General features: G+C 43.3%; 2 protein-coding genes across 3 annotated transcripts; one reads left to right on the top strand and one right to left on the bottom strand.

Moving 5' to 3' along the window:
- The first annotated feature begins 3222 nt into the window (after positions 1–3222).
- Positions 3223–13764, top strand: l3mbtl2 (L3MBTL histone methyl-lysine binding protein 2). Of its 2 annotated transcripts, XM_076760542.1 has the most exons (18): positions 3223–3349; positions 4100–4531; positions 4688–4805; positions 5000–5133; positions 7978–8053; positions 8156–8235; positions 8371–8488; positions 9081–9215; positions 9459–9547; positions 9705–9951; positions 10362–10432; positions 10512–10616; positions 11025–11172; positions 11300–11382; positions 11537–11771; positions 11948–12013; positions 12141–12305; positions 12392–13764. In XM_076760542.1, exons 2-18 carry the CDS (start codon positions 4181–4183, stop codon positions 12892–12894), a joined length of 2724 nt encoding a protein of 907 aa, XP_076616657.1. In that variant the 5' UTR covers positions 3223–3349; positions 4100–4180; the 3' UTR covers positions 12895–13764. The 2 variants fall into 2 exon arrangements, with proteins under 2 accessions (XP_076616657.1, XP_076616658.1); XM_076760543.1 differs by lacking the exons at positions 3223–3349; positions 4100–4531; positions 4688–4805; positions 5000–5133 and adding an exon at positions 6143–6619.
- On the bottom strand, positions 12950–20095 carry chadlb (chondroadherin-like b). The gene is made up of 10 exons (XM_076760544.1): positions 19931–20095; positions 19655–19849; positions 19342–19497; positions 18133–18278; positions 17227–17508; positions 16895–17114; positions 15637–15910; positions 15131–15543; positions 14757–14923; positions 12950–14617 (listed from the first exon to the last, which is right to left on the bottom strand). Exons 1-10 carry the CDS (start codon positions 20093–20095, stop codon positions 14317–14319), a joined length of 2319 nt encoding a protein of 772 aa, XP_076616659.1. The 3' UTR covers positions 12950–14316.
- Positions 20096–20707: the final 612 nt, after the last annotated feature.

Below are 20707 nucleotides of genomic sequence, written 5' to 3'. Positions count from 1 at the left end.
GAAAACATGAGACTCTGCTGCATGAGAAACAGGATATAAAGGTTTCACCAAACCAGCATTATCATTTAATAACCACATCAGTGAATCATGAAACTTGGGGACGGGACCATAAGTTCATACGTTATACTGGTGATCAAACCCTGCCAGTGCCATTGCCATTCACAGGCCTAGGACCATGGTTGGATGAACCCACTAGGGGGCCCCCAGAGCAAATATCTATACTATGCCCCCACTCTGCCAGTGGTCAGCATTACCTACTTTGTAGATTTTTCATATGCATAAATGTTAAAGCAAAGTTATCATAGCCTGTTTGTGCAGGATCTGAAAATAGAATAATATAGTTCTGTTATTTTGACTAAACTTTACATGCCAGGGCCTCAATCACGCATGGCCCTTATCAAGGTCCCTACCATTGCAGAAGATATTATGCTTACAATTAAAAATGGGAAAAAGGGCTTCCAAAGGAAGACACAAGATAAAGACAAATGAAAGCACCCTCAATGCAAAGGGTTGAGACATTTATTGAAGCTTCAGTAAATCACCAAAGATAAAAACCCAGCAGGGGACAAACATCCATTTAGAGTGGCTTTAATACAACACAAGTTATTATATGCTTCCAAGTTCAGAAAATGTTTAAATAGTACACATTCCCAAAAATATGTCAGTTTAAGCAAAAGATGACAAACCAATGGACACACTATGAAACTGGGGCCTTCAGGGCCCTGTGGCAGTTACCACCTCTGCCAGATGAGTAATCCTGCTTTAGCCAGGGACACGCATACAACTTGTTAAAATACATAAAGATTGTGTTAATTTTTTTGTATTTATTGCTTCACTCCATTACACCTACCCTGGACACAACAAGTGAAAGCATCTACCTTTTGAAGGGGCAATGAGATGATATAATAACATGAGCACCTGCATAATATATTGTCACCCCACCTTCCTTTGTCAAGCTTATGACAGTCAATTGTTGTTGAGACAATAGTGGAGTGCATTGTGGATTTAGTCCCAGACATGACTAAATAAACACTAGGCTTATCTCATAATTAGTACAGTTGCTGTTGGTAAAGATGAATGAATTAAGAGATATAGTTAATTTAAGTGTAGTGTAAAAATTCAGAAAGTTGTCAGTAATGAAGAGCAAACAAAAGAAATGTGTCGATGAAGACTTGATATTAGGTTAGTTTATGATCAGTGGGAGGTGGAACTGTGCCATTACTTTGAATACCAACCTTTTAAACATGAGAAGAGAAGCAACTTCCTTAAAGAGGAAGGGCAAATGAATTTCACTGGAAGTCTGATATATTTGTCTTTGGCCTACTGTAATAGCACTGCCATGTAGTTTTAGCATGAGTACGGCTGCCAGGCCATAGTTATCAAGTGAGTTATTCATAGCAGGGTTAGATAAGATAAGATGAGATAGGATAGACTTTATTTATCCCACAATGGGGGGAAATTCACATGTTACAGCAGCAACAAGACAGAGTGCAAGAAGTCAGAGGACAAGAAGACAAGAAAATATTGCACAAGTGTTATATACCCTATGGTAATTTACAATATATACAATACATACACACTAGTACGTAGAGACTAATGTTTCAGACAGGGCCTAAACATCTTCTCGTTATCAAATAACAAAAATGAGAGATCTTGTGAGGGAAAACAGGATTCTGTCTTTATTCAAGAACACATTAGCTAATTCAGTTGTCCAGAAATTTCTAAGATATCTTTCCATACTGTCTAGACTTTAGACCATCCATCCATTCACACACACACACACACACACACACACACACACACACACACACACACACACACACACACTGTGTGCTGTGTTGCACCTTTTAAACAACAGGCATAACTGGCTGTTTAGCACTCAGTTTATCATGCTTGCAAATGGAAGAAAATCACATTACTTGCATTTGCAGTGCATTGCCTGTGTATGTATTGTGCACATAATGCATGTGTGTGTGTATGCACGTAGTTTTTTGTTTTATATGTATGCGCATGTATATGAATAATGGTCTTTTGTGATGTATAAACCGTTTTAGATCTGTACTGATGAATAATGTCAAATAAATTCAACAGATTTGGTGATATGATTTGTAATGTTTTGACATGGAAATGCTTTTATATTATCACAGAAGTAATGTTATGCTTGAGGTTAACGGTGTGGTGGGATACATTCCTGTCTAAATACTTATGCCCTATTTAAATTATTATATTTAGATTATAATTATTGTGGATGATTAGATAAAATCAGCAATGTTCTTTTGGAAATAAGCCTTTTTCACACAAGACATTTTGACAGAAAAGCACAAGTGCAAATAATGAGATGACTGAATTTTATTTAGTGCTTGAGCTTCAGGTTCCTGGCTTGTGCATACTGGCAACTGAGAATTTTTACTTGCTGATGAAAAAAATCTCCATTTCTCAGCTGTTTTTCATTGAAAACACAGCATTGCTTCTATTTTGATAGAAATACTTAAGTATTTAACCATATAAGGCACATTATTAGATTAGTTTTAGTTGTTGTCCTGTGCTTGGATTGATGCTGGTTTCCAGTTCTTTTTTAAATCAGAAACTGGTACCAAGGAGAACACGACAAAACTTTGATTCCCTTATGGCTTGCCACCAGTAAGACAAAAAGGGCAAGGGCAGTTCAGCCTGGAGAACATAATTATCAGACTGCACTGATAAAATCCTCTGAGAATAAACTGCTGTGGTGTTGGCACAGACAAGAGGGTGCTGAGCAGCAGGTGAAGAAAACCATGAAGAGATAGCTAACCCAAACTCTGCCAGGGTATGTGAATATCTCAGTTCCTGTTGGGCTCATGCTACGGTGCTGACTCGGTTACCATTTTGGTTGAATCACCAATGTGTTTCTACTCATGATGGTTCTTCTTATGGCAGAATTTATGAACAGCATTTATGTAGGTATCTTGAAAAAGATAACATCTTACTCCACAGTCTTGGTAGCATCCAATATACTAATCACAGAAAAGAAAATTTACAAACTCAGAAAATATAACATATATAATAGTCTAATATTTCTTATTTGACACCTTTATTGTTACAAATACCACATAGCTTCACTACTAACTTTTACTTTAACTATTATTCAATTAATCCAGCATTTTAAGAGTATTTTTTTTCCCACCTGTACCTGCACAAACGTCAACTCCCATAATGCTTTGTTGCGTAAGAAGTCACTACGATGACGTCAAAGGTAGGCGACCACCATACAGTGCCGGTGTTGTCTGCGAGATGTAGTTAAACAGTTATTAGCTTCAATTTTGCAGCTGTATGAAACATTTCATTGAATACCTAGATGTTATTAACGTCTGTAAGTAGACACTTAAAGCAAAAAAAAGCTAATTGCTGCCTCTGAATTATACAAACGCGCTCGTAGCTCGACTAGCTTCCACGTGCAGTAGCATGTGAGCTAGTCTTACTTGTTTATGTTTTGACCAGTTCGCTAATAAACTTGTTAGCCGTTACAATTTGCTCATAACAGTGAGTTTAATAGCAAAATTAATTGATGCTACAAGTGTTACTTCGCATGTTAGGCCTGGCGTTTACTTTTTGTTCACTTATTTAATAAACCTTTGTAAGTTACAATTAGTCATTTTTTCAAGTTCTGGCTTGTAGAAGTTTGTCTTACCTTAAAACGAACGAACGTTTCATTGTCTGTTGTTAGTTATCTAATGTTTTGATTATCAGTCTGTGTGTTTAGGGCTTGATATTTTTGCCAAAATCAAACTATTAAGATTAACTCTTAAGATGATGTAGGGAAACTGTTATTTCTGATGTGACTATAATATCCAGGCGCCTAGAGTCATTCATCATTCATTTCAGTCGAAAATATAATGCAGAATTCAATATTAAGTCATATTGCACCAGGAAGCAGCATGGATATTTTAGAAACTATCATCCAGCTCTGCCTGTGTCTGCCCCTGCTGACCAACTGTGTTCTTAACTCCGGTGTCTGGAACTGGTGTTACCAAAAAGTAAATGTTACAGATATGTGTTTTCTGTGGTAGATTTAGAAAACTGTCTGCTTGTTGTAATGTAAAGTCTTCACTTTTCTCTGCAGAGCTCTTAAAAGAAAGCGCTGGCTGTCGATCCTGCTTCGTACTCTCAGGCATTGATGGTCCTCACGTGAACAGAGCTCAGGATGCCCTACCACTGTGTGGCCTATGGGTGCGGCAAAACTTCAGAGGATGGCGTGACACTGTTTAAATTCCCCAAGGACCCTGAGGAGTTTCGCAAATGGGAGAAGCAGGTGCAGCGCACCCGCAGTCAGTGGGTTGCCACACCCAACTGTCACCTCTGCAGTGACCACTTCGGCAGGGAGTACTTTGAGCCCAGACCATCGACGTGTGCCCTGAAGCTGAGGCCGGGAGCTGCTCCTACAGTGTTTGTCCGTCCGCACTGTTCCTCCTGCGGGGGAGTGGGCTGCAGTAAGTGCCTGCCTGCTATCCAACGGCGGGGCGTTACAGCTGAACCAAGAGAGCGTATCATAAGTGTGAGTAGTTGTGATCATGGAAAGGTCACTGCAGAGAGAAAGCCAGTCATTCTGAGAGCTTCAAACAAGCCCTTTTTGTATGTTTAAATGTGTGACGTAAAATCAAAGTCACATTTGTGCTTTCTATTTATGATTGTCTGATTTTTCTCTTCACAGGTAGAGTGCAATGAAACGGCGCCCATTCAGTTGAATGATACCGACGGAGAAGGTGACAGAGAACATCTGACAGGCAGAGGGGTGAAGTCAGGAGAAAAGAACAGAGAAGAACGACCAGGTGAGGCGTCAACAAGACAGGAGAACAAGGGCAGAGAGACAAAATGTCACTTTTCTGTCTGTTCATTTGAATTTTAACATTGTTAAAAGAGTCAAAAGGAGTGATGGACCAATAAGAATGAGTTCTTTATAAGCTCAAGGGACTGTTAATAAAGTTAGATGATGTTTCCTCAATGTATTTTTTCATCTTTCCAGTGGTGTGTGAGATGTGTGGCACCACCGGCAACATCAGCAGCTTCTTTTCAAAGACCAAGCGTTTCTGCAGCACATCCTGTTCACGGTCCTATTCATCAAACTCCAAGAAGACCTCCATACTGGCACGTCTGCAGGTGAGCGTGCAGCAGCACTGAGTGATTAAAGTTCTTGCAGGGATGTCATTGCATGTGGCATTTTTCTCATGTAGGAGATGTAAAATTTTAGGCTTTTCACTCAAGCTTTCTGGTGTTTTTCAGCTTGCTTGTTGTCAAGCAGAGCTTTATTTTTTCAAATGCTTCCCAAACTAAAAGTCTGTGCTCCTTTACATATTGGACATCAAGAGGTTTTCTGCCCCAAATGTCCTCCAGCATGTCTGCTGTGCTTACTAATGTTGTTTCAGACAGTAAGTGAGTCACAGGTGATCGAGCTAGTATCCAGAGTTACTGTTGTTTCCAGTTCTATAGCTTCTTAAATTATTTATCATACAGAAAGGTAGTGGATTGTAGATCACTGACAGTCATTACTTGGTACCACTTATGGACAACAGTGTCTCTGTGACACCTCTGTGGTCTTCATCTAGCTCTTCTTTATTTCCCACCTCTTGTCCTTCCTCTTAAGACACAGATGAAGGCTGCCTCTCTCTCCTTTTACTTCAAGCTCTTTCACATCCGTCTTATATCAGGAAGGAGTCCTTTGCTCTTGTAAGCAGCCTCCATCAGCAGATCTACAGTATGAGCAACACTGTGTTGTGGAACTATTTCAACACAAGAAAATAGTTGTCATCAGCATCATGGTGATGATTTGGTGATTATTGTTACATCATTGGTTTTTGGTAGGGACAAAAACTGAGCACGATTATTCTATCCAGACTCATCTCAAGTTCCAGGTTTGCATGTGCTGTTCAAAACTTATGTCTTCAAGTTGCTTGTTTTAGCACCCAAAGACATTTAGTTGGTTTAACTCTAAAGGATCAGTGATCAAAATGTTCTGTCACGTGACGAGTTGTTTCACCATTTCCATCAAATTCATTTTATTTATACGCAAAGTTCAAGCAGCTGGATCCGGAATCTTTGGAAACTGATACCAGGTGCAGATTAATAATTGCGGACAAATGGGGGCAGTATTTAGCACAAAGCCGTCACTCGGTCGCAGTTGCAGAAAAGGGTGGAAGAAGAAGAAGAAGAAGAAGAAGAAGAAGAAACCCGCGCTGGACTTGAAACCAGTGCATCGACCTGTCTGCGGGTCTCTGTGACTCTTGTCGCCCTTTCATTGGCCGGAGGCGTCTGTTCATCACAACAAATGGTTCACAGGTGTTGCGTTGATACCTGCTGGAGCACGAAACGTCCGAGCGTCGCCTTTCATCGGTTTCCGCTCGTCCACCCGGAGAGACTGAAGCAATGGCTGTTTGCTCTGAACATGGCTATGGACACCCCGCTGCACCTTCTCAGCAAGCTGTACGTCTGCCAGAAGCACTTTCAGCCGGATGACTACCACACCCCGGAGCATCCGATCCGCCGCGCTCGGCTCCTCAAGGCCACCGCCGTCCCCTCCCACTGCAGGCACGCGCGCACCTCTGAGACAGGTGACCCCGCCGCCTGCGTCGTTCACCTGGATCAGCTGGTAGGTTGGCATGGCGAAGAGAGGATGCGATACATTTTCTTTTTCTCCTCAGATGGAGCCGGCAGATACATCAGTCCTGGGCCTAAAAGAGCAGGAATCATTCAGCTTTGAATGGCAACTGATGGAAAAAACCTGTCGAAACAGGCTGAATATGAGATGAGAGCAGCATGACGTGTAAATGTTTTCTTTTTCATTTTATTATTTGCCTGAACGTTTCTCTGTCACCGAATGTAATGTGTTTATTTTAGGATCATCTTGTTGCGGTTGTTCACAAACAAATGAGTGTCTGAGTGAGAGCTGAACCCATTAGCCCTTTATTTAGTCAGTCCATAAAAAATGGATTAGCAGTTATTTTAATTATTGATTAATGTTTAAGTCATTTTAAAGCAAAGCTGACAACATTCAGTGGTTCTGACTTCTCAAGTGTGAATATGAACCTTTCTTTCAGTCAACTATGACAGTGTTTCCCAACCTTTTTGAGCCACGGCACATATTTTACATCAGAGAAAATCACTATCTAGTCTTAATTTGCTCAATTTACTTACTCAGTGTGAAACCTGGGCCTGTTTAGTTGAACACAAAGCTGATATTCTTGCTGGAATTGAAGAAAGACACACAGGAAGATTTCACTAAGCACCAATCAGGTGAAATTGGATAATCTTCCACGGCTCACCTGATGATTTTCTCATGGCACACTTATGTGCCATGAGAAGTGGTTGGGAAACGCTGCACTATGACAGTAAAGTGAATATGGATGAGTTTTGGACTGTTGGACAGACAAAAAAGCTAATTTGAAAATACTGATTCACTCAGGGAAAATCTTATTGCCCTCTTTTGCTATTTACTGACATGTCATTATAATTGTATGTAATTATAGTTAGAATTTGTTTGTTTCGTGTGTCTCATGCTTTTCAAGACTTGAAATGTGCAGCTGTATTCATGAATAACATTCTTGGGGAAAAAGTGCAATAAAGGCTGAAAAAGCATTTGCCAGGTCTTTGTTCCTGTGTGAAGTTTTGTGGAGAAAAAAAGACAAATGTTACATCTCTTTTGCCACTTTTAAAGCTGTCGTCTTTTCACTTTCATAGTAATGATGTTCACCTATGAATACTGAACCAACTGTATGTCAGAACACTAATGTGTCCAGAGCTATTTATCACACACAGGTGTTTCCATGCCTCCAGGCCTCTCTTCATTTAGATGTCTAACCAAAACTTCAATACGTTGTCACCAGTTTGAAATACATAGTCATATGGCTAAATGTGCCAGAAGTTGCTTCAAGTGGTAAAAATGGCCACAAAAATGGGGGACGATGAGACGATTTTACGCGATCTTTCCTTATCCTTCTGTCTCTCCAGGGAAAGCCCCCCACGAAAAAAGCCACAGTGTTGAACAAGGTGAACAAAACCCCTCCAACCCCGCCAGGACTGGACGGTGAGGGCACCGAACACACACACATACACAGGGACATCTGCATGAACGTTGCACAAAATGTTACTCCAGCTGTTTGATTCCTCTGTTCTTTCTGTTCTGTAGGAAGTGCTGCAGGTTTTGAGTGGGGCACCTATTTGGAGAAGGAAACCTCTCTGGCTGCATCGGTGTCCTGCTTCAGACATGTGAGTCCTGTTGTGTTTTGTCACGAAAATAACTGTTGTGGGATTTATCTCTAATATTAGTGTGTAAGTTTTACTGTGCACACACACACATCACGCTGGATGATCTGTAAGGAAACATCTGACCTCCATCTGCAGGCTCCTCTGTGTGCCCAGTGGGATGACATCACCGTAGGGATGAAGGTGGAGGTCCTGAACAAAAACGCGGTCCTGCCCAGTAAAGTCTACTGGATCGCTACTGTCATCCAGATCGCAGGTGTGTACATCTGTCCGCTGGTGTTTGTGTCAGCAGGCCATGGCGCCAGTCAAAACAATGACAAAAGACAGAGTTTGATGATGTCATGAGTAGAGTGGCATCATGGGAGTTGTTGTCTTCATTGTTAAACAACCACCATTGTCAATGAAAATGAATAATCATGCTCCATTACCAGTGAGCAACACAAGCAATATTAAACAATAGAGCGGCTAGCAGCTAGTTTGTGGACATCCTTCCTCACCGTCTGACCTATCATCTGATCTGTGCTCCCGGAAGTTACAGCAGCTGGAGGGAATAAAGGGGATATGACACCGTAGACAATTTTAACTCTGATTGAATGTCTTCTCTTTTTTTAATGTGGAAAAATTACATGTTGTCAGCCCCCAAAATGAAGTTTTTTCTTAGTTTAGCACTTCTCTTCAATGACCAGAGTAATATTGATCAAGAGTGCAGTTAATCCATACTGAGAAGAAAGCACTTCATATTTATGTTCTAATCTCATATCTAATCTTAAATAAAACCTTTACATTGGCCTGATACTGATAGTAGCATGAATAGTAACCCTTGCCTTCCTCCCATGCCCTGTCTCCAGGATACAAAGCCCTGTTGAGATATGAAGGCTTTGAGCACGACAGCAGCCATGACTTCTGGTGCAGCCTTGTTTCGGGAGAGCTGAACCCGATTGGATGGTGCGCCATGACGAGCAAGCTGCTGGTGCCCCCACAAGGTGAGGATTCACACACAGACCTGAATCATACTGCCATACAAACGCAGAACTGCATGACCGTTGTCTCTCACATATAATCCTCAGTGGCTTCCCGGTGGCATTAGGACAGTAAGCATTGGTTCTTACTGTCCTTGTTGGGCCAGCACTTGAAGATAAAGAGGCATTTCTATTTTATTGGGATTGATATTGCAGACACTGATGAATTTATGTAGGTCTTGACCTTGGCAAACTGTGTGTTCATAGATGTGAAGCAGAACATCCCAGACTGGAAAGAGTATCTGATGAAAAAGCTGGTGGGGGCCAACACGCTACCTGTTGACTTCTACCTGAAGGTAAAAATGGATGCTGCCTGACAGAATGCTTTGGCTCACAAATGTTACCTCATCTTTTTTATACAACCCCAATTCCACAAAGTTGGGATGAAAGATTTAATTTCCCTGAATGAATCAGCATCTCTGTCCCTTCACCACCTTTCATTTTGACTTCCAGCTGGCAGAGAGCATGAGGCCCATTTTCAGACCAGGTATGCGTGTGGAGGTGGTGGACCCCAAACATGTGAGTCGGACCCGCGTGGCCATCGTAGACTGGATCATTGGTGGCCGCCTGCGGCTGGTGTACTCGGACCAAAGTGACGCCCCTGACAATATTACCTCTGACTTCTGGTGTCACATGTGGAGCCCCCTCCTGCACCCGATAGGCTGGTCCAACAAAGTGGGTCACGCCATTAAAGCACCCGGTACGTTTAAGATTGAGTTTGTTCACACCTATGGTTGAAAGCATGCAAATCAGAAACAGACTGAAGTAATGACATCGGGAGAAAAATTTTGGGAGGACAGGCAGTAAAAAGTATTAACAGTAGGCCATTTGTGTTGAGACTGTGCATACTCCCATCCACCTTGACAGGAAACACATGGTGGTTGAAGTATTTTATAAAGTATTTTTAATTTAAACTCACAAGCAGTGATCTAAACGGATAAAAGTTATCAGTGCCATGTGTAATTTGTCAGTTTTTCCCTTGACTGACAGGAATCACACACATTTCACACTTGTCTTGAACTCAACTTTTTAACTTATCAGAAACCCCCCCTTAACTTTAAGATGTATGTTCACCTGGAAATAAATCTAATGTTTCTGCTTTAATCTTAGCAAAAAGTGTGGAGCCTGCTGCCAGCAGTTATCGGGGGAACTCCGACAGTGCATCGCTGCTCTTTAAGAAGGTGAGGAAAACGTGACATCAAAAAGGAAAAGTAGTCACTGCTTTAGCACAACTCGTGACAACTGCTGTGTGATCTGCAGCCCAGGTTCGTCTACATGGAGGGAGGTTTCTTTGAGGAGGGAATGAAGCTGGAGGCCATTGACCCTCTGAACCTGGGCAGTATCTGTGTGGCCACTGTACACAAGGTAAGACAGCTTCTTGATCTTCTTGATTCATCCTGTCACTGCTCAAACAATCACCATCAACTCTGGTTTTGTTTGATTGAAATAAACCAATAATTCACTGAGTTAGATGTGTTAGATGTTGCACTTCCCAGTTAAAAAAGTCAAGGAAACCCTGCCGTGCATTATGAACACATTATCCTGTAGTTTATCATTAATATGATAAGTTCAACTGTTGTCTCTGGTGGCGACAGTAGCAACATTTAATCAGCTGGACGACTAATCATGTGCGTCCCTTTTTATGAACTAAATGTTGCCAGCAGTCAGTGTAAAAATCATCTGGTTGGACCTTGTCTTAAACTCTCCTGACCTGTTGTCTCTTTTCTCTGTTTCTTCTGTGTCTCTCACTCTGCTATCCTCCAATCCTCTCAGGTGCTGTTTGATGGCTACCTGATGGTGGGCATCGATGGAACCATATCGAACAACGGCTCTGACTGGTTTTGCTACCACGCCTCATCTCATGCCATCCTTCCTGTAGACTTCTGTAAAAAGAACAACATCCCTCTCACAGTACCTCAAGGTAAAACATGGCCATTCATTCAGTCTCTGCAGCTCAAACTGTGGCAATTTCTGCTGGCACTACTTTGCTTTACCGCCCTTTTCCTCTGAATGAATGAAAATACTTGCTGATATCTCTGTCTTGGCAGGTTATGACTTGCAGACCTTCACCTGGGATAAATACCTAAAGGAGACCAAAGCTAAAGCTGCACCTGCACGGCTCTTCAACACTGTAAGACAGGAAGTCCCGACCTAGTGCTTTTTAGCAGCATATTAAAGTGATCACAGAGACACTTTGTTTGCCTTAATCCCAACTTGCAATTTAAAATTTGGTACAAAATGGACCCTCAGACAGCATCTGAACCTGCTGCTTGTCTTTTCTTCAGGACTACCCGGGTCACAGCTTCTTCCCCGAGATGAAGCTGGAGGCAGTGGACTTAATGGAGCCGCGCCTGGTGTGCGTGGCCACTGTGAAGCGCTGCGTTGGCCGACTGCTGCTCATCCACTTCGACGGCTGGGAGGATGAGTTTGACCAGTGGGTCAACCACGAGTCCCCGGACATCTACCCCGTCGGCTGGTGTGAGCTCATTGGCTACCAGCTACAGCCGCCTCCTGGGCCTGGTAAGGTGTTCACATGAGGCCTTTTAATTCTGACTGTGACCGACTGTAATTTGAATTATTGGTGGAATTTAAGACCAAATGAGGCAGAAAACTGTTCATCACAGCAAATGTGCTGGTGGTCAGTGCCATGTAGATGTTTGTGATTCTGTATTAAAATGTTTTGTTCTGTTTTCTAGTTGATGTCATTGAAAACCAGACAGCACAGAATAAGAAATGCAAGACCTTCCCATATGGGAAAAGGAGTAAGTTTTGACTCAGAAATGTAAATGAAGTGTGTTGCCACAGAAACCAGATCAGCCATCACATTTAGTGTTTTCTTACATTTGACAGCTATAGAAACACTCTTTCTCCCCCTTTTGTTTTCTGTAGAAAAGAGGAATGCAAAAAAGAGGCTGTCTCAGTACCAAGCTAAAGATGACGACGCTCAGCAGCCTGAAGTCAATGACACTGACGGTGCTACAGGGCTTGAAGACCTCAGTCTTCCACCAGAAGTGGCCGTCATTCAGCCCAAGCCTGAGCCAGAGGAGCTGGAAAGTAAGTGGACAAACTCATACAACGTGCTGTTTCTCATTTTGGTAGAGAGAGACAATTTTGGTAGTTTGCTGACTTTGTCTCTGTAGTCTTTGCAGTGCAGGTGAAAGTGGAGGAGGTGGAGATGGAGACCCCCATTGATCCTCCAGATGACCCCCAACAAGGTTCTCTGGGTATAATCAAACAGGAGGCAGTAGCGGAGCAGAGTAAGTCAGGACTACATCAGGTGCAAGAGCAGAGCAGCTTGGAAAACGCTGCACAGGAAAAGATGGAGCAGAGTGAAAGAACAGCAGGAAGAAGTGAAGACGGATCTTTGGAGGAGAGCTTTACGAGTGAAAGCAACATGGAGCAGAGTGAAAACAAAAGCAGTGGGGAAGAGAAGAGTCCACAGCTGGACCAAGATAGCCATGAAGGTGACAGCGCCATGGAAGGAATTTCAGAGAGCAATGCAGAGCAGGACACAATGGGAGAGGCTGCGGAAATGGACATATGTGTGGAGAAGAGACCTGCAGAAAAGGCAGATGAGCAAAGAGACTGGGATGACTCTGTGATGCAGAAAGATAAAGAAAAAACTGAAAGAAAGCCAGAATGAGACAAACAAAAGCATGCTGGCATATTTAGAGACAATAAAAAAGGTACAACATCAGTTGGGAGAGCCAGTGCAAAGTTTATTCTCTGGTGGTTTAAAGTTGTGATCCTTGAGATTTCAGTCCTGGGTGATTTCAACAGTCTCAACAGTGTGTGGGTTGCAAAAGTTTGGGGGCAACCAAAACAGTAAACAGCCATGCTGATATCAACAAGATAAAGATACAAACTGTAATGTTTCCCATTAATCTCTTGGGTTTAGATTGACAATTTGAATCCAGAGCAGGAATGGTGGACTACCAATAAAAAGTGCTATATAGAGAAGTAACTATAGAATGTAAATACTTGATTAGCTATTGGTGAAAAAGACATTGCCCATACATGGATACAGGATATAACTTAAAGGTATACTATTCAGGATTTTCTTTAAAAAAAGCATGCAGGTGATGTTGGGAATTAATAGAAAGGTAGCAACCAGGTGTCAGACCGTAAGCAGCGTGCATCCAAGAGGAAGCTAAACAAAACTGGTTACGAACAGTAACCGACCACTCCTGCACATAGTATACCTTTAAAATACCTTAAATCATGACTGAATGTGGACTAACTTGCACAAGGATTAACTTCGCCAATTTCAAAACTACCTCTCTTTCTCCATGTTGGTGAGTTCCACTACAGTGATATTGATCAGAATTGATTGGTTTCAACTTCTTTTGTTTCAGTTGACATTCTAACGTCAAACCTGTGAATGTGACTCTGAAGTGTTCGATCATTCCTGGCTAACGTAGCAGATAGATTGTCATCATGTTTTATATCTAGATTTGTTCTTTTTCTTGTAAATGTGAAATCACTGATAAAAAAAAAATATTGTTCAACTTTCATATTTGATGTTGTCTCAGAGTTTCTGTACAACTGGGGCTTGAATTTCAGGGAGTTCAGTACATTCTGCTGTTTTGGTGTAGTGGTTAAGGATAACTAGTGTAAAGCCAGAGTATCATTTTTGAATGATAATGAAACTGAAGTGAATGACATTCACCTTGTTTTCCTTCAGCATGCTAAAACACCCACCAGAGCTGCTCGACGAGCTGGGAATGTGTATCTAATGCTGTGAATGTGAAGCAGGGTGGTGCTGACAAAGAGCATGTGTGCTCCGTGTAGGTTCCCTGGATGATGGAGGGGAAAAAAAAAATCTTTTTGACCTTTTTCAGCACTATTGATTATACAACAAAAAAGGAAATACTGCAACACACTGGCTGAGGGAAACTGGCTGGCAGGAGATGTGAAACAGCCTCAGCAGCTACAGCTTTCAAAGGCAGCAGAGGTTTGGTGCAGTTTTCGAGTCTTGGAGTCACGGTTTCACCTCAAAATCTTCAACAGTTGCCAGTTTTCTAGAAGCTGTGGTGTCAAAACATCAGTACAAAAGGCAGCAGGTTCAGGCCATGCTGCGACTCTTGGTGGTTTTCTTGGCTGCTGCCGGTTTTGTGTTGGGACTTTTGCGAGGTTTGGATTTGGCTTTTAGCATTTTGACTTGACGAAGGCCATTGAGGTGCATTGGTTTGGGTTTGGTTGCCTTGGGTGCCTTGGCAGGCTTTGGGGTGATGGCAGGGGCGGAGGGGAGGCTCTCACCCCCAGGACAGGCTTTGAAGACGTGGACGTCCTTGACTTTGCGACCTCTCAGTTCTGGGGGATTGGCACAGGTGGCTCGTACCTTCAGGTTGACTTTCTCAATCCACCTAGATGAAGAGGAAAGATCATTCTTCATTGATAATAAACCTCCCAAATGAGTATCTAAACGTGAGTAACTTAATAACACCAGGGCATAGCTACAAACTGACATGTCTGACCAGATTCATTGTGCTGTAAGTGTCTTACAAGCGTAGTGGCAGCAGAGGGCAGTCACACATCAGAGGGTTGTCAGCCAGGTTGATGACCTCCAGAGAAGTGAAGGGGTGAAGGTTGGGCACCTCCTCCAGCTGGTTGCCCTCCAGAAAGAGACTCCTCAGCCCAGGACCCAGACCTGCCAGGGAGTTCTGTGACATCTAGAGAACGAGATGTCACATCAGAAAAATTGTTGAATAACAGTTGTGGCATGTTTTGTTGCTACTAATGTGGCAGAAGGTATTATTTGAGTGCTGCTTTTTAGACTGTTTTTGATGAAATGGGTGAGAAAACCAATGAAGATGGTATGAAGAAGTTCTGTTCTGGAAGTTGTTCTGACTAGTAGCTCACTTCTGGACCCCACTCACCTTCTCCAGTCCCATGTTGTCCAGGTACAGCTCCTTCAGCGACCTCTCCAGTGGTCGAAAAGCATTTGGTCCCACCCAACGAATTGAATTCCCAGACAGCCTCAAGTCTCTGAGGTTTCCCACCTTGCTCAACGCTTCAGTGGGCACCTCCTTCAGCTTGTTTCCCCCCAGGTGGAGCGTATCGAGGTCACTAGCCTGGTCCAGAGCCCTGGGCGACACGTGGTCGATGCCGTTTCCAGTGAGGTAGAGGGCTCTGAGGCCTTCAGCTCCGGTCAAGGTGTCCGGCTCCAGCTTGGTGATGGCGTTGTTCTCCAAGTGAAGCGCCAGGAGGCTGGGCAGCAGTTTGAAGGCTCCTTTTGGGAAACCGGTGAAGCGGTTCTTCTCCAGGTGAAGGTAAGTCAGCTGAGGAAGGCCTGTGGATTTAGATTATTGAAATTTATTTGAGTATGAACACGTAAGTCAGAATAAAGGCATTTTCTACCAATGTAATTTTGCATTAGACAGACCTTTAAAGGCGTCAGGGCTGAGGGAAGTGAGGTCATTCTCAGACAGGTACAGGTAGATCAGTCCCTTCATTGCACTGAAGGCCCCATCCTCCACCTCCACGATCTGGCAGCGCTGCAGATGTAGGGACACCACCTGGGCAACACCAGGGAAGCTGTTGCTGGGGATGTAGTGGAAGTGGTTGCCACGCAGGTCAAGGAGACGTGTGCTGGGAGAGAACCCCCGAGGAACTTTGGTGTGACCGCGGTTCTCACATGAGGAATGGTGTGTCTCAGCCTGAAGACAGGAAGGTAATGGACATGGGACAGCACAAATCATAGTATCATAAGCACCGGCCGTTTTGGCAGCAATTGCCACTATACCCTATAGTGACCCCCCCGAGGGTCCCGACGACCAGGTTTGAACTGCTGTCAAATATAACAGTTATATTTTGAACATTTTTGCCCCGTCTTCTCCTCTTTTATTTGTCACCTGTATATGAAAATCAAACCTGAAGCTAAACTACAAAGCATTTGAGAAGGAAGTGTTTGGGGAAACTTCAAAAAAGAAAATTAGTGGTGTTGGTAAAGTCTGTGATGCTAATGGAAGCAGGAAACTGACCCAAAGATAACTTAAAGCAAGTCTAACTTCTGTACAGCAGCCATGGTGGTTATTAGTGACTGTTTCATTGCTTATGTTCCTCTTGTCATTTGTAACTGGAAGACTGAGTTATTTTTCTTTCAAAAGTACCTGTTTAAGGCTTTAAGACTTTTACAAATTAACTCTTATCAGTTAACTGTCATTTCTAAATACTGCTGATGAAAGAAAATCTACCTGGAAACTTTATTTCCATGGATTCAGGTGTTTCCGTCAGCTACAATGATGTTTGTTTGGTAGCAAAGAATCTTTCAGTGATTTAGAAATAATAGACAGCTAAAGGAATAGTTTTGACATTTTAAGAAATGTGCTAACGGTGCTCAGTTTCTTGCCAAGAGTTAGACGAGAGACTCGATACCACCCTGTTGTCTATTGAGGCATTCAGGTTATATTGTGGCCTGTTAGTTGCTGCTACCTCTGCTGTGGCACACTGGTACCACTGACCTCCTGGAGGCTCCACTGGCTGCCTGTCAACCACACAAAACTCCAGGAAGCTGCTGGTTCAATCACAAACTTGAAATCAGCCAGCAAAGTATAAGTAGGCAAGAAAAGAGTGTCAGTGCACTACGTAAGTAAATCACAAAACTGTCTCCCTTGGAATCCAGCATCATATGCCCCACTCACCTCACAAACACAGTTGGCAGGACACTTGACTTTGTTCTCTGGCTCTTCAGTGGGTGGTGGCGTGATCCTGGTCGCCTCCTCAAACTCTGCCTTCAGCATGGCCTCCTGGCTCTGACAGCGCAGCTCAGGAGGGTAAACTGCCTCCAAGTTCTCTCCTGTCAGGTGGGCCGGTCCTCCGCACGTCCCCATCAGCTTCACTTTGCTACGGATCGCCCACTCCCTGTAGTGTGGTCAAAAAGAGATTAGAGATTTGTACCTTTTGGTTGGCTGAATTACAGCACTGTGGCCTACATGTCACCCATTGGTTCAGAACCCACAAAGCTCTGCTGTACCTGAGTGGACGCAGGTAGCAGTTGCAGTGGATGGGGTTCCCAGCCAGGTTGAGGCGTGCCAGCTTGGGTGAGCCTTCAGAGAAGGGCTGGATGACACGCAGCTGGTTGAAGCTCATGTCAAGGTGGATGAGGCTGGGGGACTTCGATACGGCCGTGCTGGCCAGGTCCTGCAGGGACATGTGGTCCAGGAAGAGGTGCGTCAGCTTGGCCATGGACACCACCTCCTCCCCGAGGTAGGTCATTGGGTTGTAGCTCAGATCAAGACGGGTCACCTCTGGCAGTCTGGATACAGAGAGGGAGAAATGTGAAAAATTAGGATGGAAATTTTGGGATTATTGCTCCAATATTACTCTATCAGAGCAGTCAGATCTGGTGTTTGCAGGTGTTTTCCTGGCAAAACACCAAGCAACTGTGAGTTTTTCAGCCATGCTAGTAGTGTAGCTCCACAGGTGGTAATGTCAGTTGGACATTCCACCACTTTGTTCCAGATTGAAATATCTCAACAACTATTTGATGGATTACCATGAAAGTTGGTACAGGTGCCTCCCTCAAGATGTATTCTATACCTCTGACTTGCAATCTAGCTCCATCATCAAGTCAGTGTTTTACTTTAGATGTTGAACATGGTAAACATCAGCATGTTAGGATTGTCATTTTGTGCATGTTAGCATGATGATGTTAGCATTTAGCACAAAACACCACTGTAAAAGCTCATAGAGCAGCTAGCATGGCTGTAAGACTCTTGTTTGTTCTTAGTGTCAAAAAAGTAGCTCCCCATATGACAGCAATTTGTTTTCATCAAAATATTGACAATTTCTTATTAGACATACTTTCCTAAAGTAGACTTAGCATCCACGTGAGAGTTCTGTGTCACTCTGTGGCAGAACACAGGTGCCAAATCACTACCTGGTCATGGTCTCAGTGGGGAAGAACTGCAGTTCGTTGTGGTCCAGGCTGAGACGGGTGAGTGTAAACAGACCAGCGAAGGCCTCAGTGTCCAGGTAGTTCAGAGAGTTGTGACTGAGGCGAAGCCATTTGATGTTCTGCAAGCCCTGGAAGAGAAGAGGTGGCCTTGTTCATGAAAGTTCACCAACAGGGGGTGTCTGCATTTCTTTAAACAATATTTTCTTTGTACTTTTACATTTATGTAAGAAAAAAACACAACAAAAAGTACAGAACTTTACAATGACACATTATGCAACAACACGTAACATAGGAGTAGGGTATAGGGAGAGGGACCCAAGGTTTCAAAATAAACTTGCACAAGGCCGCTCAGTTCCAGTCTGTACTACCTGCAAATACAAGATGCTGCAACACATTCACAAACCTGATCCCAGTTCATTCCAGAATGTATCGATCATATCAGCGATTCGTTCCAAAACAATACGATTTAAAAGTGCTATTTTCTTCTTTTTTTGATCTGAGCTGTGCAGGTCAAGCAAGAAAACACCCAGACACGGAGAGCGATTTATATTCATTATTACAGAAATTGAATTAAACAATGCTGCCCAAAAGGACTTAACTGCAGGGCAGTGCCACAGCATACAGTATGAATCCACACTCGTCCACAGATATCAGAGGAGCTGGGGTGAAAGGAGAGAGTGATATATTCTCTGTGATGGACTTTCAGTTCTATCACTCTGAATCTGACTGGCTTTGACTCCCTCTGCATTCTGTCCCGCTCTACTGAGCTGAGTGAGACCCTTAAACCAAGTCCCCACTGGGACTGAGTCTGACTGCTGAGATTGGAGGAGGAGTGATTGAGCATCCTACACAGACCTGAGGCTGTACCTCTGTCTGATGCCAAATATCTCAATTGTTTATCTGTGTCTTAATTGCAGTCAAAGTGACTATAAATAATTAAGTGGGACAAAATTACTTACTTTGGCATACTGTAAGAAAGTATTTGTATTTGAGTTACATCTCCTTCTAAGCTCCTCAAAGGTTAAAATTCAGGGAGTGGAGGCTGCATTGTGCCATACTGGACAGGATGCTAAAGCAGTTCTTGTGACGCCCATTTTTAATGAACTTTTTTAATAATGAAAGAACATAATAACACAGTCATCCTCTCAATTTGTCATTTTGAGGAGCTTGTGTAGGTGGTGGTGTGCATACCTGGAAGGCCATGTTGGGAATGTAGACCAGCTGGTTGTGTGTGAGGGAGAGCAGGTTGAGGAAGCCGAGCTGAGAGAAAGCTCCAGGCTGGATCTCTTCCACACGGTTACGGTCAATCATAAGCTGCTTCAGTGAGGACAGGCCATCGAATGACTCCTGGACTCACCAAACACAAAGGAGGACAGATAGCAAGCAGGGGGGAGCTTGTTTTAATGAGGAGGTGACTGGAGGTGATTCTAGTTCAAAAACAATCTTAAAGTGGTAATGGGATAAATAACAGCTGTGAGAACTGGATCTGCGTGTGTGGATCGACCTGGTAGAGGATCTCAATGTTATTGTTGGCCAGGTTGAGGAAGACCAGGCGGCCGAGGCCACGGAAAGCCCCCTCCTTCACCCTGCGGATGTTACAGCGCTGCAGCGACAGGTGAGTCAGGTAGGGAGTGTGTTTGAAAGCCCCGGTAGGAAGTTCCTGGATGTCATTGCCACGGAGGTCTAATTTCACCGTGATCTATAAAGAAAGGGGATTAGATGGAACAAGATGGGAACTAAGTATCTTGTCGAAATTGGTGCATGTGTGTGAATAAGAGACCTCATCGACTGTGGGAGGAACTTGGGTCAGGTTCTTGTTGACGCAGGTCACGGTGAGCTGGATCTGGTCGCAGATGCACTGCTGTGGACATTTTGATGCACTTGCAGTAGGGATGCAGAGCAGCAATACGACCCAGAGGCTGTCAGGACGAAGCTGGAAGTACATCTGAGGGGGGACAATAACAGCCTTTACAGTGATTTGTGGTTAATAATCTGTTCTGAGGCTCCTCTTGGCCAGTGACACAGTAACTAGGAAATAAGAAAAATAAAAAAAAACCACCACAAATGGCAGTTTTTTCTTTCCATTTTTTAGATGTTAAGTACCTTAATAGATCCATCACTTACCCATTCATTCACTCACATTTCATTCAGCTTATTTGGCCATGGCAGTGTCCACAGAGGACCCAGTAAATCAACATCATTCACTCTGCTCTGTGCAAACTGCTGAACTGTGTGCAGTGTGTCACATCTATCACTGTGTGTAGTTTACCAGAAATAAACAGTTTCAGCAGTAAATGTTTGGATCTTCTTTTAATGATTAGCTCTTGTACAAACCTGCTGTTAAACCTCCAGGACTTTGTAATTGAGTATTTTTACAGTGTGTTAATTTTACTTATGTAAAGGATCTGAGTACTTCTTCCACTACTGCTTATAGTTGGTGTAACAGCAAGAAGAATGTGTACCTGCGCAGGTAAAATGTAAAGAGGATGTAAACACTCAGAAACATTCAGGGGCCCCTACAGGTCCCTGAGTGTCAGCATATTGTCTGCTGGAGCTG

The sequence above is a fragment of the Chaetodon auriga genome, chromosome 20 (assembly GCF_051107435.1).
Source record: "Chaetodon auriga isolate fChaAug3 chromosome 20, fChaAug3.hap1, whole genome shotgun sequence".
In the NCBI taxonomy this organism is placed as follows: Eukaryota; Metazoa; Chordata; class Actinopteri; order Chaetodontiformes; family Chaetodontidae; genus Chaetodon; species Chaetodon auriga.
The sequence above is the reverse complement of the archived record's forward strand: the minus strand, read 5'-3'. Positions and strand labels throughout refer to the sequence as shown.